General features: G+C 40.1%; 1 protein-coding gene across 2 annotated transcripts in view; it reads left to right on the forward strand.

Moving 5' to 3' along the window:
- Positions 1 to 24,039, forward strand: part of zyg11 (zyg-11 family member, cell cycle regulator) — a 54,186-nt gene that overhangs the window by 4,731 nt on the left and 25,416 nt on the right. Inside the window, exons 2-8 of one of the 2 annotated variants that reach the window (XM_048539559.2) lie at positions 344 to 509; positions 859 to 877; positions 5,551 to 6,308; positions 8,026 to 8,166; positions 9,086 to 9,262; positions 11,833 to 11,897; positions 23,095 to 23,194. In XM_048539559.2, coding sequence (XP_048395516.2) covers positions 507 to 509; positions 859 to 877; positions 5,551 to 6,308; positions 8,026 to 8,166; positions 9,086 to 9,262; positions 11,833 to 11,897; positions 23,095 to 23,194 — 1,263 coding nt within the window. In that variant the 5' untranslated portion in view covers positions 344 to 506. The remainder of the gene's footprint in view (positions 1 to 343; positions 510 to 858; positions 878 to 5,550; positions 6,309 to 8,025; positions 8,167 to 9,085; positions 9,263 to 11,832; positions 11,898 to 23,094; positions 23,195 to 24,039) is intronic. The other variant, XM_048539558.2, reaches the window with a different exon arrangement.

Raw genomic sequence — 24,039 nt, forward strand, 5'->3', positions numbered from 1 at the left:
TGTTGTTTAACATCTGGGGAAGATCATGCTGCTGAAACCTCCAGAGGAAGGTGATTCATAAGAAGGAGTAATTACAAGGCAGTAGTTTTCTTGAAAAGATTCAATTATCACGTGAAATGAGGGCTTCAATGGGTACAAATATTATCGGGGACCATGAACACTGTGTGTAAGTTTCATATTTACATTTTTTTTTGTATGAGTGAAGGAGAGGGATTAAAATTAGTCCTAAATATTGTGGTTTCTAAAGAGCTCTGATGTAAGATTTACAAGTCAATATACAGATTTTGTATATTTTGTAGATTAAAAGATGTTCTCATTCACTTTCTTTATTTTCTACCAACAGGAAGATTTCTCTCCCCTTTCATTAACCGATATATGCTTAGATTTCTTGAGGGTGAACTTGAATAAATTTTGTTGGGAGAGGACAGATGGCTCATTCTGTCTCAAGGAAGCAGTGGTGTTTCCGCAAGAACTGGCAGATCGTCTGCTTCAGAAAATGTCCTTGAATGGTAAGACCGTGTCTGTTTACTTTATCTCTAAATATGGAATTTAAAAATTCTCAGCTGAAAACTTTTGAGTATATTGACATTTCACTCAATTGATTTTAAACTAGCTGGTTTCAGTGTAGTAACACCAAGATAAACTTAGTCAAACATAAGACATCTACAATAATGTTAAATGCTTGCTTTACCCTCTGGTTGATACGGGCACCCTGGGATTAGGGAGTTATAGGAAGTTTGCACAGAGCTCTGAAAATAAATGGGTGATGATTCTATTGAGATTCGGTAATAACTGATACCACTGTGGTTGATAAATGTTTCATCAGGAATAAGTTATTTTTATTTTTCCTTTTGTAAGCACACCAGCTGGAGCTCAGGTGAGAGTCTAGTTTCAATGGACAATGCATAAATCAGCCTCGAGATATGGACTTTATCCATTGCTTTTAATTTTAGATAATTACTTTTGTTATTGTTTTGCTCTAGTACATCCTTATTGTTCATGAGTGAGTTTTTGTCTTTTTTTGTGCCTCTCACAAAGGTAAAATACCAAAAGTGAAATGCTACAACACAGTCATCTACATAAGTGATCGTACAATAAAAATTAGTCTGAGCTTAGGTTAGTAAACCAGACATGATATGTATTGCAAAAACAGTGGGGAGAGTAATGCTGTGGGGTGGGGGGTGGTGGTGTGGAAAATGCTTCTGCTCTTCCTAATCCAATTTAACAAAATATTTAGCATGAGGATCTGAAGTAGACCTATCTTCAACTGCTGGTATTCAAGAAAGTTCGAGAGGATAAAGAGTACTAAAGATAAATGAACCTGATAGCAGTTTTCAGAAAATGTAGGGATCTATTATTAAAGAAATATTAACATGTTTAAGAAATCGGAGACCTGTTGGATAGCCAACATAAATTTATGAAAGGAAATCATATTTAACAAATTAAGTTTTATGAGGATTTGAATAGTAGGATATACAAAGGTGAGCCAGTAGAGCTAGTGTGTTTGGAGCTCCAAATGGCCTTCAATAAGGTGCCACATAGAACATTTAACTAAGAAAAGGGCTAGTGCATTTGGAATAGTATGTTATCAGTATCAATGGAATACAGGTTAATACACAACAGATCAGGTAGCTGAAATGGGAAATTTTCAGTTTGACACAGGTGTACAACAGTAGCAGAGGGTAAGAATGCTTGTGAATATAGTGCTGATCACGTGGACTGCTTTTGCTCTGTGTGATGTAGAACTTCTTGAGCTTCGGTACTGTACTCATCCAGTCAAATGGCAGGTACTCCGTCACACTCTGCACTTGTGCCTAATGTAAAGTGGATAGCAAAGGGTGGGGGGGGTGAAAGCAAAGAATCATGCGTGCTAAAAATCAGAAACAAAAAAGAAATAAAAATTCAGCATCCATGGAAAGAAATCAGCTAACATTTTGCATCCAGTGACCCTTCAGAACTGATGGTGGCTAGGAAAAGGTTGGTAATGATGTTGAAGATGGGAGACAGTTTAGAGAGAAAAAATTTGGACAGACAAAGGAGTTCATACAGATCAGCCTGGAGGAAGGAATAACTGCTAATGGATTGTGTGTGGTATCAGTGATGACCAGGCCTGGTGGTTGGGGGTGTGAGAGATGGTGCCTCAAGCCTTAAAATTGTTGAACTTGATATCAAGTCCAGAAGGCTGCAGAGTTCCCAAGAAGAAAACCAGGCACTGTTCTTCCAGCTTGGGCTGAGCTTCACTGCAGCAAGCCTGAGTCAGAGGCTTTGGCTGGGGTACAACATAGAAGCGATCTCATTGTGAACAGCAAATACAGTAGACTAGATTTGAGTGAAGTGACTGTAAAGCGGTACTTCATCTGGAAGGTGTGTTTGGGACCTTGGATAGTGAGGAGGGAGGTAGTAAACAGACAGGTATTACACATTCTGTGATTGTGAAGGAATGTGCTGTTGGGAGTGAAAGCTGAGTGACCAGGGTGTTCTGGAGGGAATGGTCCTTGTGGGAGACTGAGGGGAGGGGAATGTGTATCTGGTGGTGGTATCCTGCTGGAAGTAGCAGAAATGGTGGCTAATGATCCTATGAATTTGAATGCTTCTGCAATGGTAGGCGAGGACAAGGAGAACCCAATCGCTGGTGGTGGGAAGAGAGGGGGTGTGAGATGTGTTAGACCTGTTTGAGGGCCTTGTCAATGATGGTGCTATAAAATCTTTGCTTGAGGATGTGGAGGAGCTGAACAACTTGGAGGCTCCCTAGTCGAAGTTGGCATCTTCAGACCAGATGAGATGGAGGAACTGGGAGAATGGAACAGAGTCTTTGCAGAAAGTAGATTGTAGGGATATGTAATCAAGGTAACTGTGGGAGTTGGTGGATTTGTAGAGGAGTGCACAATAGGACCAGGTAAAGATGAGAAGTGAGTGCAGTTTTAAAGTGGAAATGGATAAACATTTCAATTCCAGTTGAGAGAGGGAAGCAGCACTGCTGAAATCAGCAGTATATCGCAGAAAGAGTTGTGGGTGGAGATTACAGTAGGACTGGTCCAGAGAAGGATTGTTTCAAATACCCCAGAAAGGCAAGCATAACAGGGGCCCATCTGTGTACCCATGGCCACATGTTTGAGCAGAAGAAAGTGAATGGAGTTAACAGAAGGTAAACAAACAGGAGGCTGGAAGATTATGGCAAGCTAGGCAGCATCTGAAGGCCAGGAGAAGTCAACGTTTCAGGTATTACCCGTCTTCAGGACTGGATGTGGGGATAGGGGGAGCTGCAGATAAAGGTGGGGGAGGCAGATGGTGGAATGGCAGTTATAGGTGGACACTGGTAGTAGGTATGACTTAGTTGGATGATGGGACGAATGAACCTGGTTGGCTGGAAGAGAGAGCCAGAGGGTGAAATGGAACGGACATGGTGGGGCTGGAAAGGAAGTCAGGGAGATGTGTGTGTGTGTGTGAAGGTTATTTGAAATTGGAGAGCTTAGTGTTGCGTCCTGTGGGCTGTAGGATGCTCAGGTGGAAGATGAGATGTTCTTCAAATTTGCATTCTGAGCCACCCATGTTCTCATGTTCTTAAAAATATTGATAAGATGTTGAAATGGCAGAGTATTACCTGAAAAGAATGACTGCAGAATTCCAGGGTGTAGAGAGATCTGGGTAATCTAATGCATGAATCGTAACAAGTTTGATGTGGTAGTAATTAAGGATAGCATTCTATTTGCCTTTTATTATGGGAGGATCTGCATAAAAAGTAAGGATTATATGTAAACCATTTGTGAAATCTCAACTCAAATACTGTGTGGCTTGGTCTCCTTTATTTAAGGGTGGATGCAAGTATGTTGGAGATGGTTCTTTGGAGGTTTACCAGATTGATACCTAAAGAAATGGGTTGCCTTGTGAGATAGGTTGGCAGGCTGGGCTTGTTTCCACTGCACACTAGAAAAATGAGGGGTGACTTAATGGAAGTGTATGAGATTCTCTAGGTGTGGTGGACATGGAAAAGATGTTTCCTCAAAGTGAATCCAGAGCCAGGGGATAATATTTTTAAAATTACGGATACTTTCATAGGTCCAAGATAGAACTTCATTTTTTTTCTGGAGGTTGTGGGACATTGTAACCCTCTTTCTTAGGAAGCTCCGGAGATGGGGTAATTGAATATCTTTAAGGTGGAGCAAGGTTACTGAGAGCAGATGGGAGTGTGGTAGTCTAAACTCAAACTGGTCAGCCATGATTTTATTGAATTATGGAGCAGACCTGAAGGCTGACTTCTGCTCCTAATTTTTATGTTCATTTGTCCTGCTGCAGCAGGCACTGGATAAGGTTCCATGTAAGAGATGTGCATTTCTGCATTGTAATTAGTTGCAGTGATAATTTGCTTCTCTAGTTGCTTGACTTAGTAAAGTTTGATTGCGAAGATGTGCATACCTATCATAGGTTAAGTACTTGTACTTTTAATTCCTCAACCCCTTCTGAGTAGCCTACATATCAGAACAGTTGGATGGGATATGAGGGAAGAAGGCCAAAGAATGTGTGGTTGGTTTAGAGGAAAAAAGCATTTGGGCACAAGCCTGATGGCAGTTCAGAATAACAGTTTCTGTCAATCAATCAAGGACCAATCAATGTACTTCTGTCTTCAGATATTTATTTTTATTCTCCCAATCCCATCTGACTAGGAAAAGCATCAAAGACCTAAATTTCTCCTCCAAATTTGTGCAACTTGCATGTCGTCTATAAACGCGGTTCATATGGGTGAAGTTACGTTCCATTTCTCTAGAGTCAGCTGCTAAGCCCTTGCTGTTTTAGAAAACTCTAAAATCTCACCAGTAGACTAATGCTGAAGTCATCTTCGTTCGTTTTGATGCTGATTCTGAGCACTTGATAGATTGCAATAGCACATGGTTATATTGTTTGCAGATAGTATCGGCCTATGTATCGTGATTAACGGTATTCATGATCAGTGCTTCTTTATAACAATTAATGTACACTTGAAAGTAATGTGTACCAATCTTTCTATTTGTTGCGTCTATTGTTTTAACTGTACCTTCACAACAGCAAATTAATAATGGCACAGTTGAGAGAAATGGTAACGTCAGTGAGGAATGGTTAACAAAATAGAAGGAAGCTTGCAAGGGGAGCTTCTTCCAGTCTAAGACAGTACATGTGTAAGATGTTAAATTTAAAATCTTTGGATTTGCTGGAAGTATTCAACAAGTCATCTCGTTTGTGTTAAATTATGAAATACTGCCTTAGAGCAAAATTGAGTACCCTTAACATGGCTGTCAGGAAAATCTATCTGCAGCAGTAAACCACACAGAATTGGCATACGTATTGCCAAAATTTCCCATTAGCTAACTTGTGAGAAATGGAAAAATTTCCAACAATATAGCAAAGGACATTTATTTGAGTCAGGAATTTTCCAACAATGTTCAATTACCTGTCCTGTCCAAGGTGTATATATTGGATTCCATCAATGTACCCCTTCTTGGACATTTTAGCGAATATGTTTCACTCACTCACCATTTACTAATGACTACCTTTTTTTTTCTTCTATTCTCACAACAGGTGTGCTTAATGAAAAGACTGTGGGAATTTTCCGTAGGAATGACTTGCTGCGCTTGAAACGTGCTTGTATTCGAAATGCTAAACTATCAGCAGTTGCATTCAGGAAAGCATTCTGCCATCACAAGCTTATTGATCTGGATGCTTCTGGTGTAAATGCAGACATCACGATAACCGACATCGTAAATGCACTAGTCACAAACAAATGGAATCAACAGTACCTGCAGTGTCTTATGTTGAATTCATTAACGTTGTCTCTGGAAGACCCTTATGAGCGGTGTTTCAGCCAGTTAACTGGCCTGCGTGTTTTAAGTGTTACCAATGTTCTCTTCTATAATGATGATCTCAGAGATGTTGCCTCTCTTCCAAGGTTAGAAAGTTTAGACATTTCAAATACTTCTGTCACAGACATCACACCACTTCTGACCTGTAAGGACAGGTTAAAATCCTTGACCATGCACCACCTCAAATGCCTGAAGATGACAACTACACAGATTTTGGAAATCATTAAGGAATTGGCACTCCTGCAACATCTAGACATTTCTGATGATAAGCAGTTTACTTCGGACATTGCACTTCGTTTACTAGAACTGCCCAACATTCTACCTAATCTCCGATCCTTGGATATCTCGGGCAGGAAACACATCACCGATAAAGCCGTTCAGGCATTTGTACAGCATCGGCCTACAATGCAATTCATGGGCTTGCTTGCTACTGATGCCGGCTATTCTGACTTTCTTTCTGGAGAAGGGAGCTTAAAGGTTGGTTTTTGTTAGCTTTAGAATTTTGACTGAGGTCTTTGTCTCCATGCTCTGCTGTCGTGGTTAAACTATGATTTTGCAAGGTTTTTGGGGCAAATGGTTTCTGCAGATTTTTTTAAAAAGCTGTTATTTTGTAGTATTTGTCGGATTATCATATAATAAACAATGCAATCATAATTGGAATCATCAGTAAGCTTAGTATTAAATCTGACATCACAAGAAATTGATTTGTGAGGAAAAACAAAGAAGGATTCTGACCTGAAACGTCAACTTTCCTGCTCCTCTGATGCTGCCTGGCCTACTGTGTTCCTCTAGCTCCACATGGTGTTATCTCTGACTCCAGTGTTGGCAGTTCTTACCATCTCTGAATCACTTTTTGAACATGGCATCTGGATTAGATGCACGAGCACATTAAATTTTGATTAAAATTACCTTATTTTTTGAAAGGAAAGATGACTGGTTGGAAAAAAAAGTTGCTGGAAAAGCTCAGCAGGTCTGGCAGTATCTGTGGAGGAGGAAGAAAAAAAGCAAAAAGTTAATGTTTCGGGTCCTGTGACCCTTCCTCAGAACTTCCCCAGTCACTTGATTTTAAAATTTAAATAATTCTTGGTGGTTAACAGTCAGTCGTGATTAACTGGGACATTCTCCATGGTGCTAATTTTTTTTTTAAAAGGTCAGAGTCCACTTGCCAACTGACATTCTCATTCTCATTTTACACAGTCTAAAAATTTGTTTTCATTTTGCTGTTGAAGTTCCTATGAAGTGCTGAGTGCAGGATAAAAAGTAGCGAAAGAATGCATTTCTTAGCAATATTAAATTTTACTTTTTCGTTGTGACTTTCCCATCCAAGACCTATTATTGTTAATATAATTGTATGCAAGTGGAAAAATGAACTTCTGATATGTTTCCATTAAAGTTGGTTTGCTGGATTTTTGGCTTGCAAGCACATTCTTTATACAAATGGGCATTGCTAAATACTTAAGTGTATGCATATTTATGATTGTTAGAAACAATTGCAGCTTGTGTTCTAGATACTTATTGTAATTGGAAGCTGAAGTTAGGATTAAATAATAGCCCATAGATGAAATAAATCTACTTAACCTGAAAGGAGTCAGGAAGGAGGATAGAATTGGTGGGCACAGCTTTGGACGAGGACAACAGCACATTCAAGGGCCTAGATTTGAAGATCCTTTCTAGGTTGATTTGCGGAGCAAAATAATATTTCTTTAGAAAATACATACTTTGCAGAATATTTTTGAAGCACTTTATTTGTTTTAAGAGGGATTTTTTGATAGTTAATTTTTTTTTAACAAGCGTGGTTCAAGCATATGGACAGATGGAATGGCAATTTTAAAAATCAACCAGCTTTTTAATCGTTGTAGTAAGTAGTGCAACTTTGACTTTAACTGGCAAACCTCAAATTTTTTTGCTGTTTTTAATGGGCAGCAGGTTTGAAGGGCACCAGTCCTTACTTGTGCTTTTTTTTTTCTTGCATTTAAATCATTCCCTTTAAAGATTTTTTTTTTTCATTTATGTACAGCTATTTTAATAACAATGTTGGTATCTTTTGACAGTCTGTTAATGCAGAGAGAATGAGTTGAAGTATGATTGCTGTTTCTACAGAATTTAAGCATGGCTGGGGAAGAAAGAAAAGTTATTACAGAAATTTGATTTTTTTCTTTTATAACCTCTTTATCCTTGATATTGTATGTGGAAGGTTTCAGGTGAAGCAAATGAAATACAGATTTCTGAAGCTCTTCGTCGATACAGTGAAAGGGCCTTTTTTGTAAGAGAAGCATTATTTCATCTTTTCAGTCTGACTCACAGTATGGAAAAACCACAGCCGGAACTACTGAAGGTAAATTTTATATTTAAACCAACTCTTGATACTGTAATTTTTCCTGTAGATGTATGATACCTATTTAAATGGCCTAGAAGCCAATCATCAATTATCTTGTACTCGTGCAATACAAGACCCCGTTATAATTGAACGATATATTACTTCCTCATCGCTAAGTGGTGATGCAGATCACATGGCACAGATAATAGAACTGGAAAGTTGGATTCCATAAGCTTTGGAGAGAATTCCTGCCTTGTCCTGTGGTTCAAAATCCATACTCAATAGCCAATGTGGTGCTAATAGCAAAGCAGAATTCATTCTACCAGAATCATGGCAGTGGTCTTCAATTGACTGTGTTTGTGTAGGTTTCCTTTGTTGAATGGGCCATGTTCTTCAAATGGGGGGAAAAGAAATCTTAAATCTCTGCCATTAAAAGCAAAGTACTGAACTGGCATTACCTAATGCCAGCCTGTATGATAAATTTCCTCCATTCTCACAGATAATATTCCAAATCCTGATTTATAAAAATGACTTTTTAAGCATTTGATTCTGGAATGCAGACAACACGAGAAAGGGTAATTTGAAAAAAAAACAACTATGCAGCTGATCCTGGCATCTCCATCTGTGCTCTTCGTGGACCAGTATGTTTATTGCCATTACAGATGTCTATACATCCTTGTACATAATGTACTTTTGCTCTTTTTATCTGTTGAATTTATAAAGCCTCCAGACAGTTCTGCTGGAAAGGAAATTTTGGAAGGCAAGGTACTTTTAAAGTATTCCAAGCAGCAAATTGCACAGTGCTTTTGGTAGGGGGAGAGGATGGTGCAGGGAGGAAAAAAAAATCTTTCTTTACATAAATCAATCTGACCTCCCCATGTATAAAGAGTTTAGTCATTGTTACAGTTTATGCTATATTTTTGTTTTTATTTTTTAGCTTGTGGTCATTGGAATGAAAAACCATTCCACAAACCTGCCAGTTCAGCTTGCTGCTAGCGCATGCGTATTCAATTTGACAAAGCAGGATTTAGCAGGTGGAATGCCTGTGCGCCTTTTGACAGAAGTGACTCGTCTCTTACTGAAAGCCATGGAACACTTTCCCAACCATCAACAGGTGAGTGTTGGAGATGGAGTGTCACACAGGCTAATGATTAGGCATTTGCATGCAGTCACCTGTTTCAAATTTTGCCCTCTGTTAACTCAACCAAAGCAAATATTGCTCAAGCTGAACAACTGACAAGTTAGAGTGTAGATTTATTGACTACCAAATTTTAAAAAAGAAGTCTCTTCCACAAAATGTTGGCTTATCCAACTTAATTGATACATTGAGTTTGAATATGGAATATACTTGCTGAACAGAATGTCAGTCATGAAGAAACCACTTATTGGGGAATATCTTAAATTCATTCCTGGCTATGTCAAGCCTGACTTGTAATTAATCATTTGAACAGTGTCAAAACAAAATTGTTTTATTAATATTTGTGAAAATGGAATTTTATTTTTTCTTTTCCATTGCTGCAGTTTTACCATAGTTCTCTCTACAAAATCGTATTGTTTGTAGAGCGAAAGCATTTACTCCTCCGGCCAGTGACTTTTCATAGCTGGTCAGGAGTTTTAACGAAAAGTTGTAGACCGATGTTACTGAACCAGCTGAATATTTCTAGAATTTTCTTCCTTTTCGTTTGATTCCTAGCAACATCATTTGCACAGTTGGTTTACACTCCATCCTTGTGCAAATTGACTAACTAGTTTAGGATTAGTACAGTCTAATGTATTTATTGTCTTTCTGCTCTTCAGTTATTTGCTTCAAGCTTTATTTTGTGTTCTTTTGAAGGACTGCTGCTGCATATCTCGCTCATGGGTATCTCGCTAAAGTCTCCTCACTAACTACCGGCCCTGTGTCTATTCTATCCCTTGTGCCCATTTCTGTCTTGGCGTCACCACACGCCATTCCAAGAGCTATTCAACACTCACCTGATATCTATCTGCGTCCCTTGTGCCTGAGCCATCTTTGAAAGTCCCCTGTGCATGTGGGCAAGTGTTGGCAGCATCATGACACCATACAACAATCAAGAGCCATGATGACACACTCCCTTGCATGTATAACCCTGTACTCTCACCCTGATTGATGTTTAACCTCTATACCACACACTTTACCTGCTCATAGCTGTATCCTGTCTTAACACCCTTAGTGATGCTGTGCACTCTATCCAGAGTGTTCCAGTGGCTGAGAAGCTGCAGTAGAGGATGGCCTCCCAGTCCTGCAGCCCTTGGGTCCCACTCCAATGACTGGCAAAGCTCTGCCAAGCCATTTCAAGGTATACTGACCTTGTCAATCTTGCATCTACATTATCCCAAGGAAGCAAAGTTGGGACCAAGAAACACACTTTCTTCTGCTACTTCTGAGTTTCTCCTGGCTGTTGGCCATGTCCTCCTGCATCCATCTCCGTCTTCTTGTGTTATCAGTCAGTGACCAAAATGTCACCAGTGGTTTGGCGCAGGACTCTTAGTGCAAAAGACCGACAGTGAAAACAGAAGGAGCAAAAGGATCTTTTGGATCTCAGGAGACTCATTTCCTGCAGATGACGGTTGAGGATATGCCCCTAATCAGTGAGACCTGTTGCATCTTGATAATGAGGCTCACTTCTCCACCATCCGTTCCCTCAGTATGTGTAGCACCTTGGTGAAGATGCTGCATATGTGGAAGTGAGTGTCTGCAGTGCTCAGACCCTTCCTATCTCACTTGCATCAGGTGCTCAAAGTCTCACTGCGTTCAGTAGACATCGTCATCACACTTGCATAACGACAGAGGCATTGATGTGTGGTTCACACAAGACCTTTTTTGAAGTTGCATAAGTAATGGTATCCCCTTCAGCCATTATATCATGTACAGCCACTTGCTCCTCCGCTGCCTTTCCACATAATCCCATTAACATTTGCTTGCCTGTTGGTGCAAGACTCGGCAGAGATGACCACATTGTATAGTTGGTTGAGAAAAAATATCTTGCTTCTATCAGAATGTCATGCCCATTGATCAAGTCAGGATTGTGCCTGTAGAGATTGACAGTCTGAGCAAGAGAGGGAAAATCATAGCTCACTTGAGTATTAGAGACATTCCATGATGTATCTTGTCATTTTCATTTTACTGTGCACCTTAGCCAGTCACTGTCTCCTCTTTCAGTTTTTCGGGGCACAATGTATTCTGACTGACTTGTGTTTGAAAGACATTTACAAGTCATCCTGCGTTTGCCAAGCACAGTACTCCATTAATCAAAATGTTCACATAAAATGTAAGTGTTCAAGAAGTGGAATGTTTCAGGATCAATTATAGCACCAAAAGTATTGCTCCCTTCGTGTTGAAGCATCATGAAGAGGCTACGTAACTGGAACAGACTCATCCTGGAAAGGAAAATATTGTCTACAATGTTTTTTAAATCATTAAATCATAGAATCCCTACAATGCAGAAAGAGTATCATACCTAGAATTCTACATCCCTGGACACTAGAGGGCAATTTAGCGTAGCCAGCCACCTAACTTGCTGTGATCATTTGACTTTCCAAAATTTATTTCAAATGCCTGTTATTGGAAAAGGAATTTTTAATGTTAAGTGTCTAATAAAGTTTCATCTTCATGGACTGAAAAATACTTTCACAAGATAAATTTGAAGTACATTCTTGTTTTAGCTTCAGAAGAATTGTCTGTTGTCCCTCTGCAGTGACCGTATCCTCCAAGATGTCCCATTTAACAGGTGAGTAATCTTGTCAAATACTAATCTACCCGCTTTTGTTTTGTGCAAAAAGGCATTGTCACATGTTTTGTTAATTAATTTTGCTAACAGGATATTAGATCAGTTTGATTTCTGTTTTATCTAGTTTAAATGTGTATCAAGATTCTACTAAGTCTGAGTAGGATTGTCTCCTCCTTTTTACATGTTCTAGTCAGCCTTTTTATTTTCAATCACTTGTGGGATGTAGGCATTGCCAGCTGCCTGGCATTCATTGCCAATATTTAAGTTGCCTTTTGAGGTGGTGGTGAGCTACCTTCTTGGATGTGGAAGCATTGGAAAAGGTGCAGAGGAGATTTACCAGGATGTTGCCTGGCCTGGAGCGCAGGCCCTATGAAGAAAGGCTGAGGGACTTGGGTCTGTTCTTGTAGGAGAGAAGGAGGCTAAGGCGGATTTAATAGAGACATACAAGATGATCAGAGGATTAGATAGGGTGGACAGTGAGAGTCTTTTTCCGAGAATGATGACTTTAGCTAGTACAAGGGGGCATAGCTACAAATTGTGGGGTGATAGATTTAAGACAGATGTCAGAGGCAGGCTGTTTACTCACAGTGGTAAGGCATGGAACGCCCTGCCTGCCAATGTAGTTAACTCAGCCACATTAGGGGCATTTAAGCAGTCCTTGGATAAGCAGATGGATGATTGATGGGATAGTGTAGGGGGAGGGGCTTAGATTCGTTCACAGGTCAGCACAACATCGAGGGCCGAAGGGCCTGTTCTGTGCTGTATTGTTCTATGGTCTTGAATAGCTGCAGCCAATGTGCTGCACGGTATGCTTAGAGGGAATTCTTGGATTCTGACCGAGGAACAGTGACTCTATTTCCAGGACTTGAGAGACAAGTTAGGCTTGTTTTCTCAGAATTAAGAAAGTCAAGGAGTAATCTGATCAAAGTTATTAACAGGAAAAGACAGGGTTTATAAATTAGTCACCCTAACTCTGAGAAGATCCAATTCCTAACATGTTTTCCCCATTTACCTTTTTTCTGTTAACTACAAATTTGACATCTGTACTCCCAGGCCCATCGTTCAAGTCATTAATATTGATTTATAAATAGTTGAGGCCCCAGCACTTGTCCTTGTGGCATCCCATTGAAATAACTCCAGAGGCCAGCGTTCTATCATTGCCACCTTTTTATCTAAACCTGGAAGATCCACAACATTAATTCAGCTTGCTCAGAGTCACCACTGAGTGAGCACGATGTCTAACATTCCTGATGTTCACTTTATAAATAGCAAGTCAAAGTTTAATTATTTAACCCGAACAATGAACAAATTAACAGTATTACCAACAAACCAAACAATTTCTCCTGCCTAAGTACTAATGATTCCCCAACTGAACTAAATTCTACTGGAATGCTTTCAAATAAACGTAAGTCCCACTTATATAAACCCAATTAATAAGACAACCATACATTAAAGCTTAATCTCTACAAGTTCACGCAGACAATCTCTTCTGGAACATTTCTGCTTTTTCCAGCATTTCTTTTGTTGATCTCCAGTCACAAATGTCTTTCTTCCACTGATCTTGTTGTCATGAACGTTTTCACAGTGAAGACTTTTTTAGCGGAAAATGCTGTGATACCTTTGATTACTTACAGAGTGCTTTCTCTGAGAGCTAAGAGGTGTTATCTCTTGGCAGTTGATTCTCCCCAATGCCATCCTCTTTACATCTTTGACCTATTAATTTCTTTACAATTGATTAGTTCTACATTGTCAACAACATCAGATTTAAATTTGACAGGGTTTTAGTATCTAAGGGCTTGGTTTAAATTGGCTAAATTTGAAAACATGTGTTGTCTTGGTGAAAATGATGTTTGGCTGTTCACTACAAAATGTTTCAATTTGGATGCTCTATCTGTGCACCTGCACTTTAAACTGCTGTTCAGACATCATTTTATCTCTAAGGACCGTAAAAACACCGTCTTTATAAAGGGATGACACAATGCTGTCCCCCATTTTACACTTTTTTACACACCAGCTTCACCACAAAAGTAGGAGCAGTGGTCAGCTTTCGGCCCTCCAAGCCTGCTGTGCTGTCATATATGATCCTGGCTGATTATTGTCGGAGTCAATAGCCTGTTACCACTTTCTCCCATGTCCTTTTAATCCTTTTAGTGTAAAGAACAAAATCTACCACCTCCTCAAACATTCAAGGTTTTAGCCTCAACCACTTCCTGCAGCATCAAATTCCAAAGGCTCTCAGGCCTTTGAGTGAAGAAATTTCTCCTTCCTCGGTCTGTTTCAAATCATTAATACCCTGTATTCTTCGACTCTGACCCTTGGTTCTGGACATCCCAGTCAGTGGCAGCATCTTTGCTTTTTCTCTGTATAGTTCTAATATTTTATGATTTTTTTTCTAAATTCCTATGAATGTACAGTTGGATCTGCTAAAACATGATAGTTGCATTCCTGTGCAACATCGTATTATAGAAAATCACTCTGCAGAAGTAACTGAGCCTATGGGAGAAGTAGGGTTCAGGGTTGACCACCAAAAAAATTCACTAAATCGCCCAAAAATCACTCAGAAGCCTAACACAGGATAGCATGTTTGAATCAATGTTTAATTCATATCTAATAATGAAATAAAAAGTAAATTTTAATACCTTGGGGAAAAAAATGTCAAGATGACTTCATGGGGAAGGAGGTTTGAGGTTTCCCTCTGAGTAAACATTGCGCACTGTCAGGACAGAGCCCTCCAAACAAACATAATGTTGATGTGTAGTCCATGCACCAATGGGATCGCATTATAGCCAACGTGCATTGCTGGAACACACATTGTAACAGAACCTCTGCAGCCCGAACCAGTCCAGTCTCTTTAGTATATCAGTCCGCCATCCAGGAATCGGTAAATCTTTGCTGCACTCTCTCCATAGCCAGAACGTTCATCCTCTGGTACGGAAACCACGTTGCACATAATGCTCCAGGTGTGGTCTCACCAAGACCCTGTACAATTGTAAGAAGATATTCCTGAACTGAAATCCTCTTACTATTAAGGCCAACATGCCATTTGCCATCTTCACTGGTTGCTGCTTGCTTTCAATGACTAGTGTCCAAGAATATTCTGGTTAATAGATTTCCTAATCTATTGCCATTCAGGAAATCCAAAGTGGATAACATCGCCTCTATCCACATTATATTCTTCATCTTGCATGCATTTGCCTGCCCACTCAACTTGTCCAGATTGCATTGAAACAATTCTGCAAACTCCTCACAGTTCACCCTCGACCATGACAGTCTGTCTCCTGCTGTCAAGCCAAATATTTATCCAATTGGCGTGTTCACCCTGAATCCCATGTGACCTAACTTTACTAATTAGTCTAGCATGGAGGACCTGGTCAAAAGTATTACAAAAATCCAAATAAACAACGTCTCCTGCTCTGCCATCATCAATCTTTTTGGTAACTTCCTCAAAAAAACTCAATCAAGTTTGTGAGACACAATTTTCCTCACACAAAGCCATGCTGACCATCCTTAATCAATTTTTTCCTCTCTTAAATGTACATGTAACAGATGGGGTTGAATCACCTTCAATTTATTCACAACCAAAGTTGGACTCACTAGATGATTTGTTCCCTGGTTTCTCCTTACAACCTTTCTTAAACGTAGGTGCAACATTAGCACCCTCCAGTCATAAGGCACCTCAACGATAGGGAAAGATATTTCTGCAATGGGTCTCGTAATTTCCTCCCTTACTCTCCACAACATTCTACGGTACATTAGGTCAGGTCCTGGAGATTATTCCACCTTTTATATTAACTAAGATATCCCAAACTCCCTCTTCTGTAATGTGAACTATTTTTAAAACATCCAAGTTTTTTTTTCTCTGCATTCTTTAGACGTCATTTTTTTCCACAGTAAAAATTGACATGAAATATTCATTTTGTATCTTTCCCATCTCCTGGGGTTCAACACAAAGATGACCTCTGTGATCTTTAAGAGGTGCTACCCTCTCCCTAGTTGACCACTTCATCTTAATGTATTTGTAGAATCTCTCTTGGATTATCCTTAACCTTACCCGCCAATACTATCTCATCCCGTCTTTGCCTTCATGAATTTTTTAAGAACGCCCCTGTACTGTCTCTTTACATTGATTTAAGATTCAATTGAACTAATCTGTCTATATCTAAAATAAAACTCTCATTTATTCTTGACTAGGACCTCTGTATTTCTTCATCCGTTGTTCCTTAATCTTATGAGCCTTACCCTTCACTAACAGGAACAAAATGCCTCTTAAACTCTCATCATCATACTCCTGAATGTCTTCCACTTGTCAGATGTCCTTCCACCTGCAAACAGACTACTGCAATTAACTTTTGAAAGTTCTTGTGTCTCACCATTAAAATTTGCCTCACTCCAGTTAAAAACGTATGAATGCTGGACCCAAAATGTTCCCGCACTTTTACATTAGTTGCCTGCCCTGCCTTATTGCCCAAAAGAAGGTCCAGTTTTGCTCCTTCTCTTGTAGGAGCATCCACGTATTGACTGAAAATTTTCTTGAGTACATTTGACTAATTTTTCACCATCTAAAACCTTTAACACTATGGTACCCCCAGTCAATGTTTGGAAAATTAAAATCTCCCCATTATTACAACCTTATCATGCTTACATATATCTGCGATCTCCCTACATATTCATTTTTCAATTTATGTCTGACTGTTGGGGGTTGGGACTGGGGCTATAGTATGATCCCATCAAAGTGATCTTTCCTTTTTCTTGTATGTAATTTCTACCCATATATTTTCTCTAGACTAGTTTTCAGAAATATCTTTCCTAGCGAGTTTTGAGAAGATTTGTAGCTCAGGTTGAGGTTCTGGATGTGAGTTTGCTCGCTGAGCTGGAGGGTTAGTTTTCAGACGTTTCGTCACCATTCTAGGTAACATCATCAGTGAGCCTCTGACGCAGCGCTGGTGTTATGTCCCGCTTTCTATTTATCTGGTTAGGTTTCCTTGCGTTGGTGATGTCATTTCCTGCATTGGTTATGTCATTTCCTGTTTGAGCTAAATACACGTATTGCTAAATACACTAAAAATGGCCTGAAGATGGGAAACCAATGCTATCCGACAGAGTGCCGCCCGCGAACAGCTGTACTTCGTGCATGAATGCCTAAGGAAACAGGTACTACCCAAATGTCTCAAATACAAACCTCCCCGTAACACCCCGCTAGCCAAAAGAATAGCTGAGCAAAATGGCCGCAGAATGCTTCGAGAAATGATCAATGATGCTCACAACAGACTCCGTAAATACAACCAGGAAATTTCGCGCCAAAAAACTTAACTCACTAACGCGACAGACCATGAATGGACAGACACAGTACAACGAGCCATAGACATCAGACAATGGCAAACACAGAAAACGAAAAAACTAGACCTGCAGAAAAAACTAGACAAACTCACACAAAACAGCAACACAGACAGCACAGAAGCATGAATTTTAAAAAAAACTTATCTGACCGACCATTAACAGATGCTGAAAAAGCCGTCTTAGTAAGAGGATTAAATTACAACTTCCGGGATGCGGACAAGAAAGGTTTCTTAGCAGCGTTAGAAGCAACACTGAAAGACGACAAACTCACAGAAGAAACCCAGCAAACCATCAGACAGACAGTCGCACCAACACTAAGCAGGAAAAAGGAAGAAAACACACTCAATACACAAAGGAAAGCCCTAAAAGGACTCAAAAAAGATAAAAACATTGTTATCCTACCTGTAGACTAAGGACGCTTGACAGTCATCTTAAACCAAACAGACGACATTGAGAAAGCGAACGTACTGCTTGCAGATACCGACACTTACCAACAGGTGGCGATAGTCGCAACCCCACAACTAGAGAACCGAATCACAGCCTTACTCAAAAAAACTTCAAAAATCTGGAGAATTAAACAAGAGACTTCCAAAAAATGAAACCAGATGGATCCAACACACCACGCTTCTATGGACTACCAAAAATTCACAAACCAGGAGCCCCCCTCAGACCCATAGTGTCGCTACCTGGAACACCAACCTACAGATTAGCCAAGGAACTACACCAAAGACTAAAACACCTAGTAGAAGACTCCCACCACTCCATTCGCTCCACCCAAGAATTCCTGAACACCAAAGACACCAAGATAGAAGAGGATGAAATAATGGTCTCCTTTGACGTAACAGCCCTGTTCACATCCATCAACATCAACCTGGCCAAAGAAACACTGACTACACTATTAGAAGAACTGAAGACACATACACCAGACACCACCAACCTCATCAGCAAGGACAATATCATCAAGCTAGTGGACCTATGCCTCACCACCCACTTCACTTTCATTAACAAAACCTACAGACAAACCAACGGTACACCCATGGGATCTCCGATATCAGGGTTCTTAACAGAGGCAGTAATGCAGAGACTCGAACAAACAGCTCTGCCAATCATCCAACCCAAACTTTGGGTCCGCTATGTGGATGACACCTTTGTCATCACTAAACAAAACAAATTAGAGGAAACCTTCAAGACCATCAATAATACCCTTTACTGGCATAACATTCACATAAGAGGAGGAAAACAACAACAAACTGCCATTCCTAGATGTCACAGTAGAGCGAACAGCCAATGGGGAACTTCAAACCAGCGTCTACAGGAAAACAACACATACGGACCAAATACTGAACTACAGGAGCAACCATCCCAACACCCACAAACTAAGCTGCATTAGAACATTATTCCAACGAGCCACCACACACTGCAGCACAGAGGAACTACGCAGAGCAGAGGAAAATCACGTATACAGCGTATTCAAAAAGAATGGGTACCCTATGAACACAGTCCACCGATTCCTCAACAACAAACCCAAACAGACAAAACGGGCCCAGAAACTATAACCACTCTCCCCTACATCAAAGACATTTCGGAAATGACTGCCAGACTACTTGGACCTCTTGGCATCAGGGTAGCCCACAAACTCACCAACACACTAAAACAGCAGCTAATGAACTTAAAAGACCCTATACAGACAACAAATAAAACAAACGTCATCTACAAAATACCTTGCAAGAACTGTGACAAACACCACATTGGACAAACTGGCAGAAAGCTAGCCACCAGAATACATGAACATCAACTAGCCACACAACGACATGACCCACTATCACTCGTATCCTTACATACAGATGAGGAAGGACACCACTTTGAATGGGACAACACATCCATCCTAGGACAAGCCAAACAGACACGCACGAGAATTCCTAGAAGCATGGCATTCCAACCGGAATTCCATCAACAAACACATTGATTTGGAGCCAATCTACCATCCCCTGAGAAAAAGAACAGGAAATGACATGACCAATGCAGGAAATGACATCACCAACCCAAGGAAACCTAACCAAATAAATAGAAAGCGGGACATAACACCAGCGCTGCGTCAGAGGCTCACTGATGTTACCTAGAATGGTGACGAAACGTCTGAAAACTAACCTTCCAGCTCAGCGAGCAAACTCACATCCATATCTTTCCTAGTTACAGTAGTAGTGTATTCTTTAATCAAAAACGCCAGCACTCCCCAACTTTCTTGCCTCCCTTTCTATCCTTCCTATAGTTTCCTAAAACTGAGCTGCCAGTCTTGTCCACCTCTCAGCCAAGTTTCTGTAATAGCTGTGACGTCCCAGTTTCACCTTCTTATACATACCCTGAGTTCATCGGCCTTACCTGCAAGACCCCTCGAATTGAAATAGATGCAGTTTAGTTCACAACAGTATCCAGAGCAGTATGTTTTGCAATGGAATGGTGGTAGGGGATTCCTATAATGCCTGCTTAAGTTTGGTACTCTGCCTGGTGGTCAGCTATTCCTTCTCTGCCTGTTGCCTCTTAACCTGCAGAATGACATGCTATCCACAGCCCTTGCAGATGCTTCAGCGTCCCCAGTTGCCTGTCCACTTCCAAAACCTGGCTTCGAGAACCTGCTGCTATAGATGCTTCCTGAGCACTTCCTGGTCTGAGCAATGGAACTGTGTCTGACTTCACACACAGCAAAAGGAGAACACTGCTCTCCTTCAATTCTTAATCTCCTTTAAACGAGATCCTTTAATATCTAATCGTATTAATTATTCCAGTTCTCTCTATTGTCGTCTGGATCCCTCCACCTGAACAGCTTCACTATGACAATGGGGTAGTCTCCTTTTTAGACTCATTGGGAAACAGACCCTTTGGTCCAACTTGTCCATGCCAACCACAAAGCATGCATAAATCTAGTTGCATTTAGCCCATATCCCTCTAAACCCTTCCAATTTGTGTACCCATCCAGGTGCTTTTTAAATGTTACATTGGAACTAGCTGTCTCCATCTCCTCTAGCAGCTAATTCCATATACATACCACCCTCTGCATGAAAAATTTGCCTCTTAGGTCACTTTTAATCTTTTCCCTTTCACCTTAAACCTATGCTCTCTTGTTTTGGGCTCCCTCACATTTGGGGAAAAGACCTTGCCTGTATACCCTTGCGATTTTATAGACCTCTATAAGGTCACACCTCAGCCTCCGATGCTCCAGGGAAAATAGCTGTGGCCTATTGAGCCTCTCCCTCTAGCTCAAACCCTCCAACCTTGGCAACGTTCTTGTAAATCTCTTCAGAACCCTTTCTAGCTTCACAACGTTTTTCCTATAGCTGGGAGACCAAAATTGCACACAGTTCCCCAAAAGTAGCTGAACCAATGTCCTGTACAGTTGCAACGTGACCTCCCAACACCTGTACTCCATGCACTAACCAGTAATGATAAGCGTACCAAATGCAGCCTTCGCTATCCTATCTACCTGCGACTCCACTTTTTCAGGGAACTATGAACCTGCACTCCAAGGTCTCTGTTCAGTCACATTCCCAGGATCTTGCCATTAAGTGTATGACGTACGATTTATGCTTTATTTCCTAAAATGCAGCAGTTGACATTTGTCTAAATTAAACTGCATCTGCCACTCCTTAGCCAATTGGTCCATTTGATTCAGATCTCATTGTTCTCTGAGGTAATCTTCTTCACTGCCCACAACACCTCCAATTTTGGTGTCATCTGCAAACTTATTACCATAAGTCCTATTATTAACATCCAAATCATTTGCACACATGACAAAAAGCAACTGACACAGCACTGATCTTTGTGGTACACTGGTGTTCACAGGCCTCCAGTATGAAAAGCAATACTTCACCACACTGTCTGTTTGCTTCCTTTTGAGCCAGTTCTGTATCCAAATGGCTAGTTGTCCCTGTATTCCATGTGATCTAACCTTGCTGACCAGTCTAGCATGAGGAACCTTGTCAAACACTTTTCTGAAGTCCATATAGGTCACAGCGATTGCTCTGCTCTCGTCAATCCTTTTTGTTACTTGCAAAAAAAATACTCAAAATCAGTGAAACAATTTTCAACGCACAAAGCCATGTTGACTACCCCTAATCAGCCCTTGCCTTTGCAAATCCTGTTCCTCAGGATTTCTTGCCACAACTTGCCCACCACTAATTGTTGCTAGCGGCACAAAGTTAGCCAACCTCCAGTTTTCCAGCACCTCACTTGTGGCTGTTATGATTTAAATATCTCGGCAAGAGGCCCAGCAATCTCTTCCCTCGCTTCCCACAGAGTTGTTGGGTACTCCTGATGAGGTCCCAAGGATTTATCCACCTTTATAGTTTGCCAAGTTGAAAATGACACATTTATCCTAATTTGGATTCTGTTACTTAATTTCTCCTCTTTCTACGCTATATAACCCTTCCATACCATGTATTACACAATAAGGGCATATTTTTATATGGAATATTCTATGGGGTGTTCTTTGGAAATCCAATTGCACCACATTTAGTGGTTCCCGTTTGTTCATCCTCAAAGCATTGTAGTAAGTCTGTCATACACTATTTTTCTTTCACAAAACTGTGCCTGATTGTGTTATGATTTTCTAAATGTCCTGCTATTAACACTTTTTAATAATGGATTCTAATCTTTTCCCATTTGACAGATAGAAGGCAGTTAGCCTAGTAGTTTTCTTTGTTAATAGAGCTGTTACATTTGGAGGTTCCCAATCCTTTTACAACTCTTGTACACTCCAGTGTATTTACAGAAGATTGCAACCGTTCATTCACTACCTCTGTCCCCACTTTTAAGATTTTAGCATTCAGGCTATCCGGTCCAGTTCAAGCTTCCTTTCGCCTTTTGGCATTTTTTAAAGCTATCGGATGACATGTTTTATTTGATTCTTGTTCTATTGATAAAAAGATTATCTTAGAAATAAGAGTCTGCCTTTTTCCTTTTATTCCTATTATAATTTTTTTACTTTGGTCCTCCGAGATCAAAGTTGACTTTTTGGTTGCTCTCTCTTATGTACTTGTTGAAGTCCTCACACTTTTTTTTTACACTTCCTGCTAATTGATCATTCAAACTCTTTTGTTTTTCTTATCATTCTTTTGGCTCTAAAATATTGAGGGTTGAGAGCCTTGGAATTGCCTTCCTCAAAAGGCAATAAATGCAGATTCTTTCTGTTGCGTTGTAGAATTGAAGTTAAAATCTCATCAGCCATGATCTTATTAAATGGCAAAGTAGGTACAAAGAACTGAGTGCCCTACTCCAGCTCCCTGTTTGTATTTTCATGCAGCGAGCACAGGGAAGGAAAATCTCAACCAATTTCCTGTCGGAGTAGCTATCTTGTCTTCTTGGAAGCATTACTCGAATCTGAGTGGATGTAAAGGTTCAGGATAAGTGAAATTAGAAAACAGAATGGTTTGAAGGTTCTGTTTGTTTTTCAAAATGAAACACATGGCAGACTATCAGGCAATTTCAAATGTTTTTAAAATGACTCTATTTCACATAGAGTTGGAATATTATCTGTGAAATAAGTGATCTGTTAGTAAATTGATCTTAGACTTTAAGTAGAGGGATTGTGAAAATATGAGAAAATGGAGACCAGCGGAACTCACTACCACTTTAAAGAGTGGGGTTATGAAGACCACAAGAAACTGAGTAAGGAAGAAACTGTACAACTCCAAGTAAAAATGTGCTATACGGTCACCACAAAATGTGGAGTATGTACTGCAGCTGTACCTTTTTTAATTTTTGGCACTCTTGCAACCCGACCTTGGAATACTACTATAGGGTCCCATTTATAAATGTGTAAAAATGTTTACCCAATATGTCAATATTTAGTGTTTTGGTTTTACAGGTTTGAGGCAGCCAAATTAGTAATGCAATGGCTTTGTAACCACGAAGATCAGAACATGCAGAGGATGGCAGTGGCTATTATCTCCATATTGGCAGCAAAGGTACATGTGATGCTTGTATTAATCAAGTACAAATTGTTTGTGGAAATTGACCCCACCCCCACCAACCCCAATCTCCATTCTCGATGCAAACTGAAGTTCTCTGTTTCTCTCTTGATGTCTGCTATAACCGTCCAAAGCAAAATACTGAGGACTGTGGAAATGTGAAATAACAGGAAATGCTGTCAATACTCAATAGATCTGGCTGCTTCTGTGGAGAGAGAAACAAAGATAGCATTGAAATGTTTCCTGAGTGTTTCCATCATTTGTTTTTTGTTTCTATGGCTTAACAATGACCTGCAAGGGTAGAGACCATTTTAAATTGCAATAGTTAGGTTTTATGTTTCCACTTCATTCTTTGTGTTCCACCTTTTTTTGGGTTGGAACTGGTTGCTGCTGCATCTGACTAGTGTTGTGCTGAAGATCTGTGCACTTTAAGACACTGCCCAAAACTGATTACTTATAGTAAGCAGAGATAGTGATGGAAAAATGATTAGATTCATTGTTGCTGGGCAAGTTGCGATCTAGAATCATAAAAGAGAACCGAGACTACGAAACACATGCGCAAGTAATACAGGCTAGCTATCCATTATTTGGAAAGCTGAGGATCTCAGTCTCACTATTCCTGGAGTTGCCACCTATGGAAAAACTTGATTTAAACCATCAAATTGCACTATATTACAATTGCACCAGAGAGGCGGGAGAATAAGAGAACTAGGTCTTCTCTCCTTCTCAGGCTAGATGTTTCTGCTGTATTTTCCAAACTTAAGTAAATCAAGTGACTAAGTACCTTATAGCATGAATCACTGTAGTAATAATGCAACTTTGCATTAAATAAAACTTATGGC

This window comes from Stegostoma tigrinum, chromosome 8, assembly GCF_030684315.1.
Source record: "Stegostoma tigrinum isolate sSteTig4 chromosome 8, sSteTig4.hap1, whole genome shotgun sequence".
NCBI classification, from domain to species: Eukaryota; Metazoa; Chordata; class Chondrichthyes; order Orectolobiformes; family Stegostomatidae; genus Stegostoma; species Stegostoma tigrinum.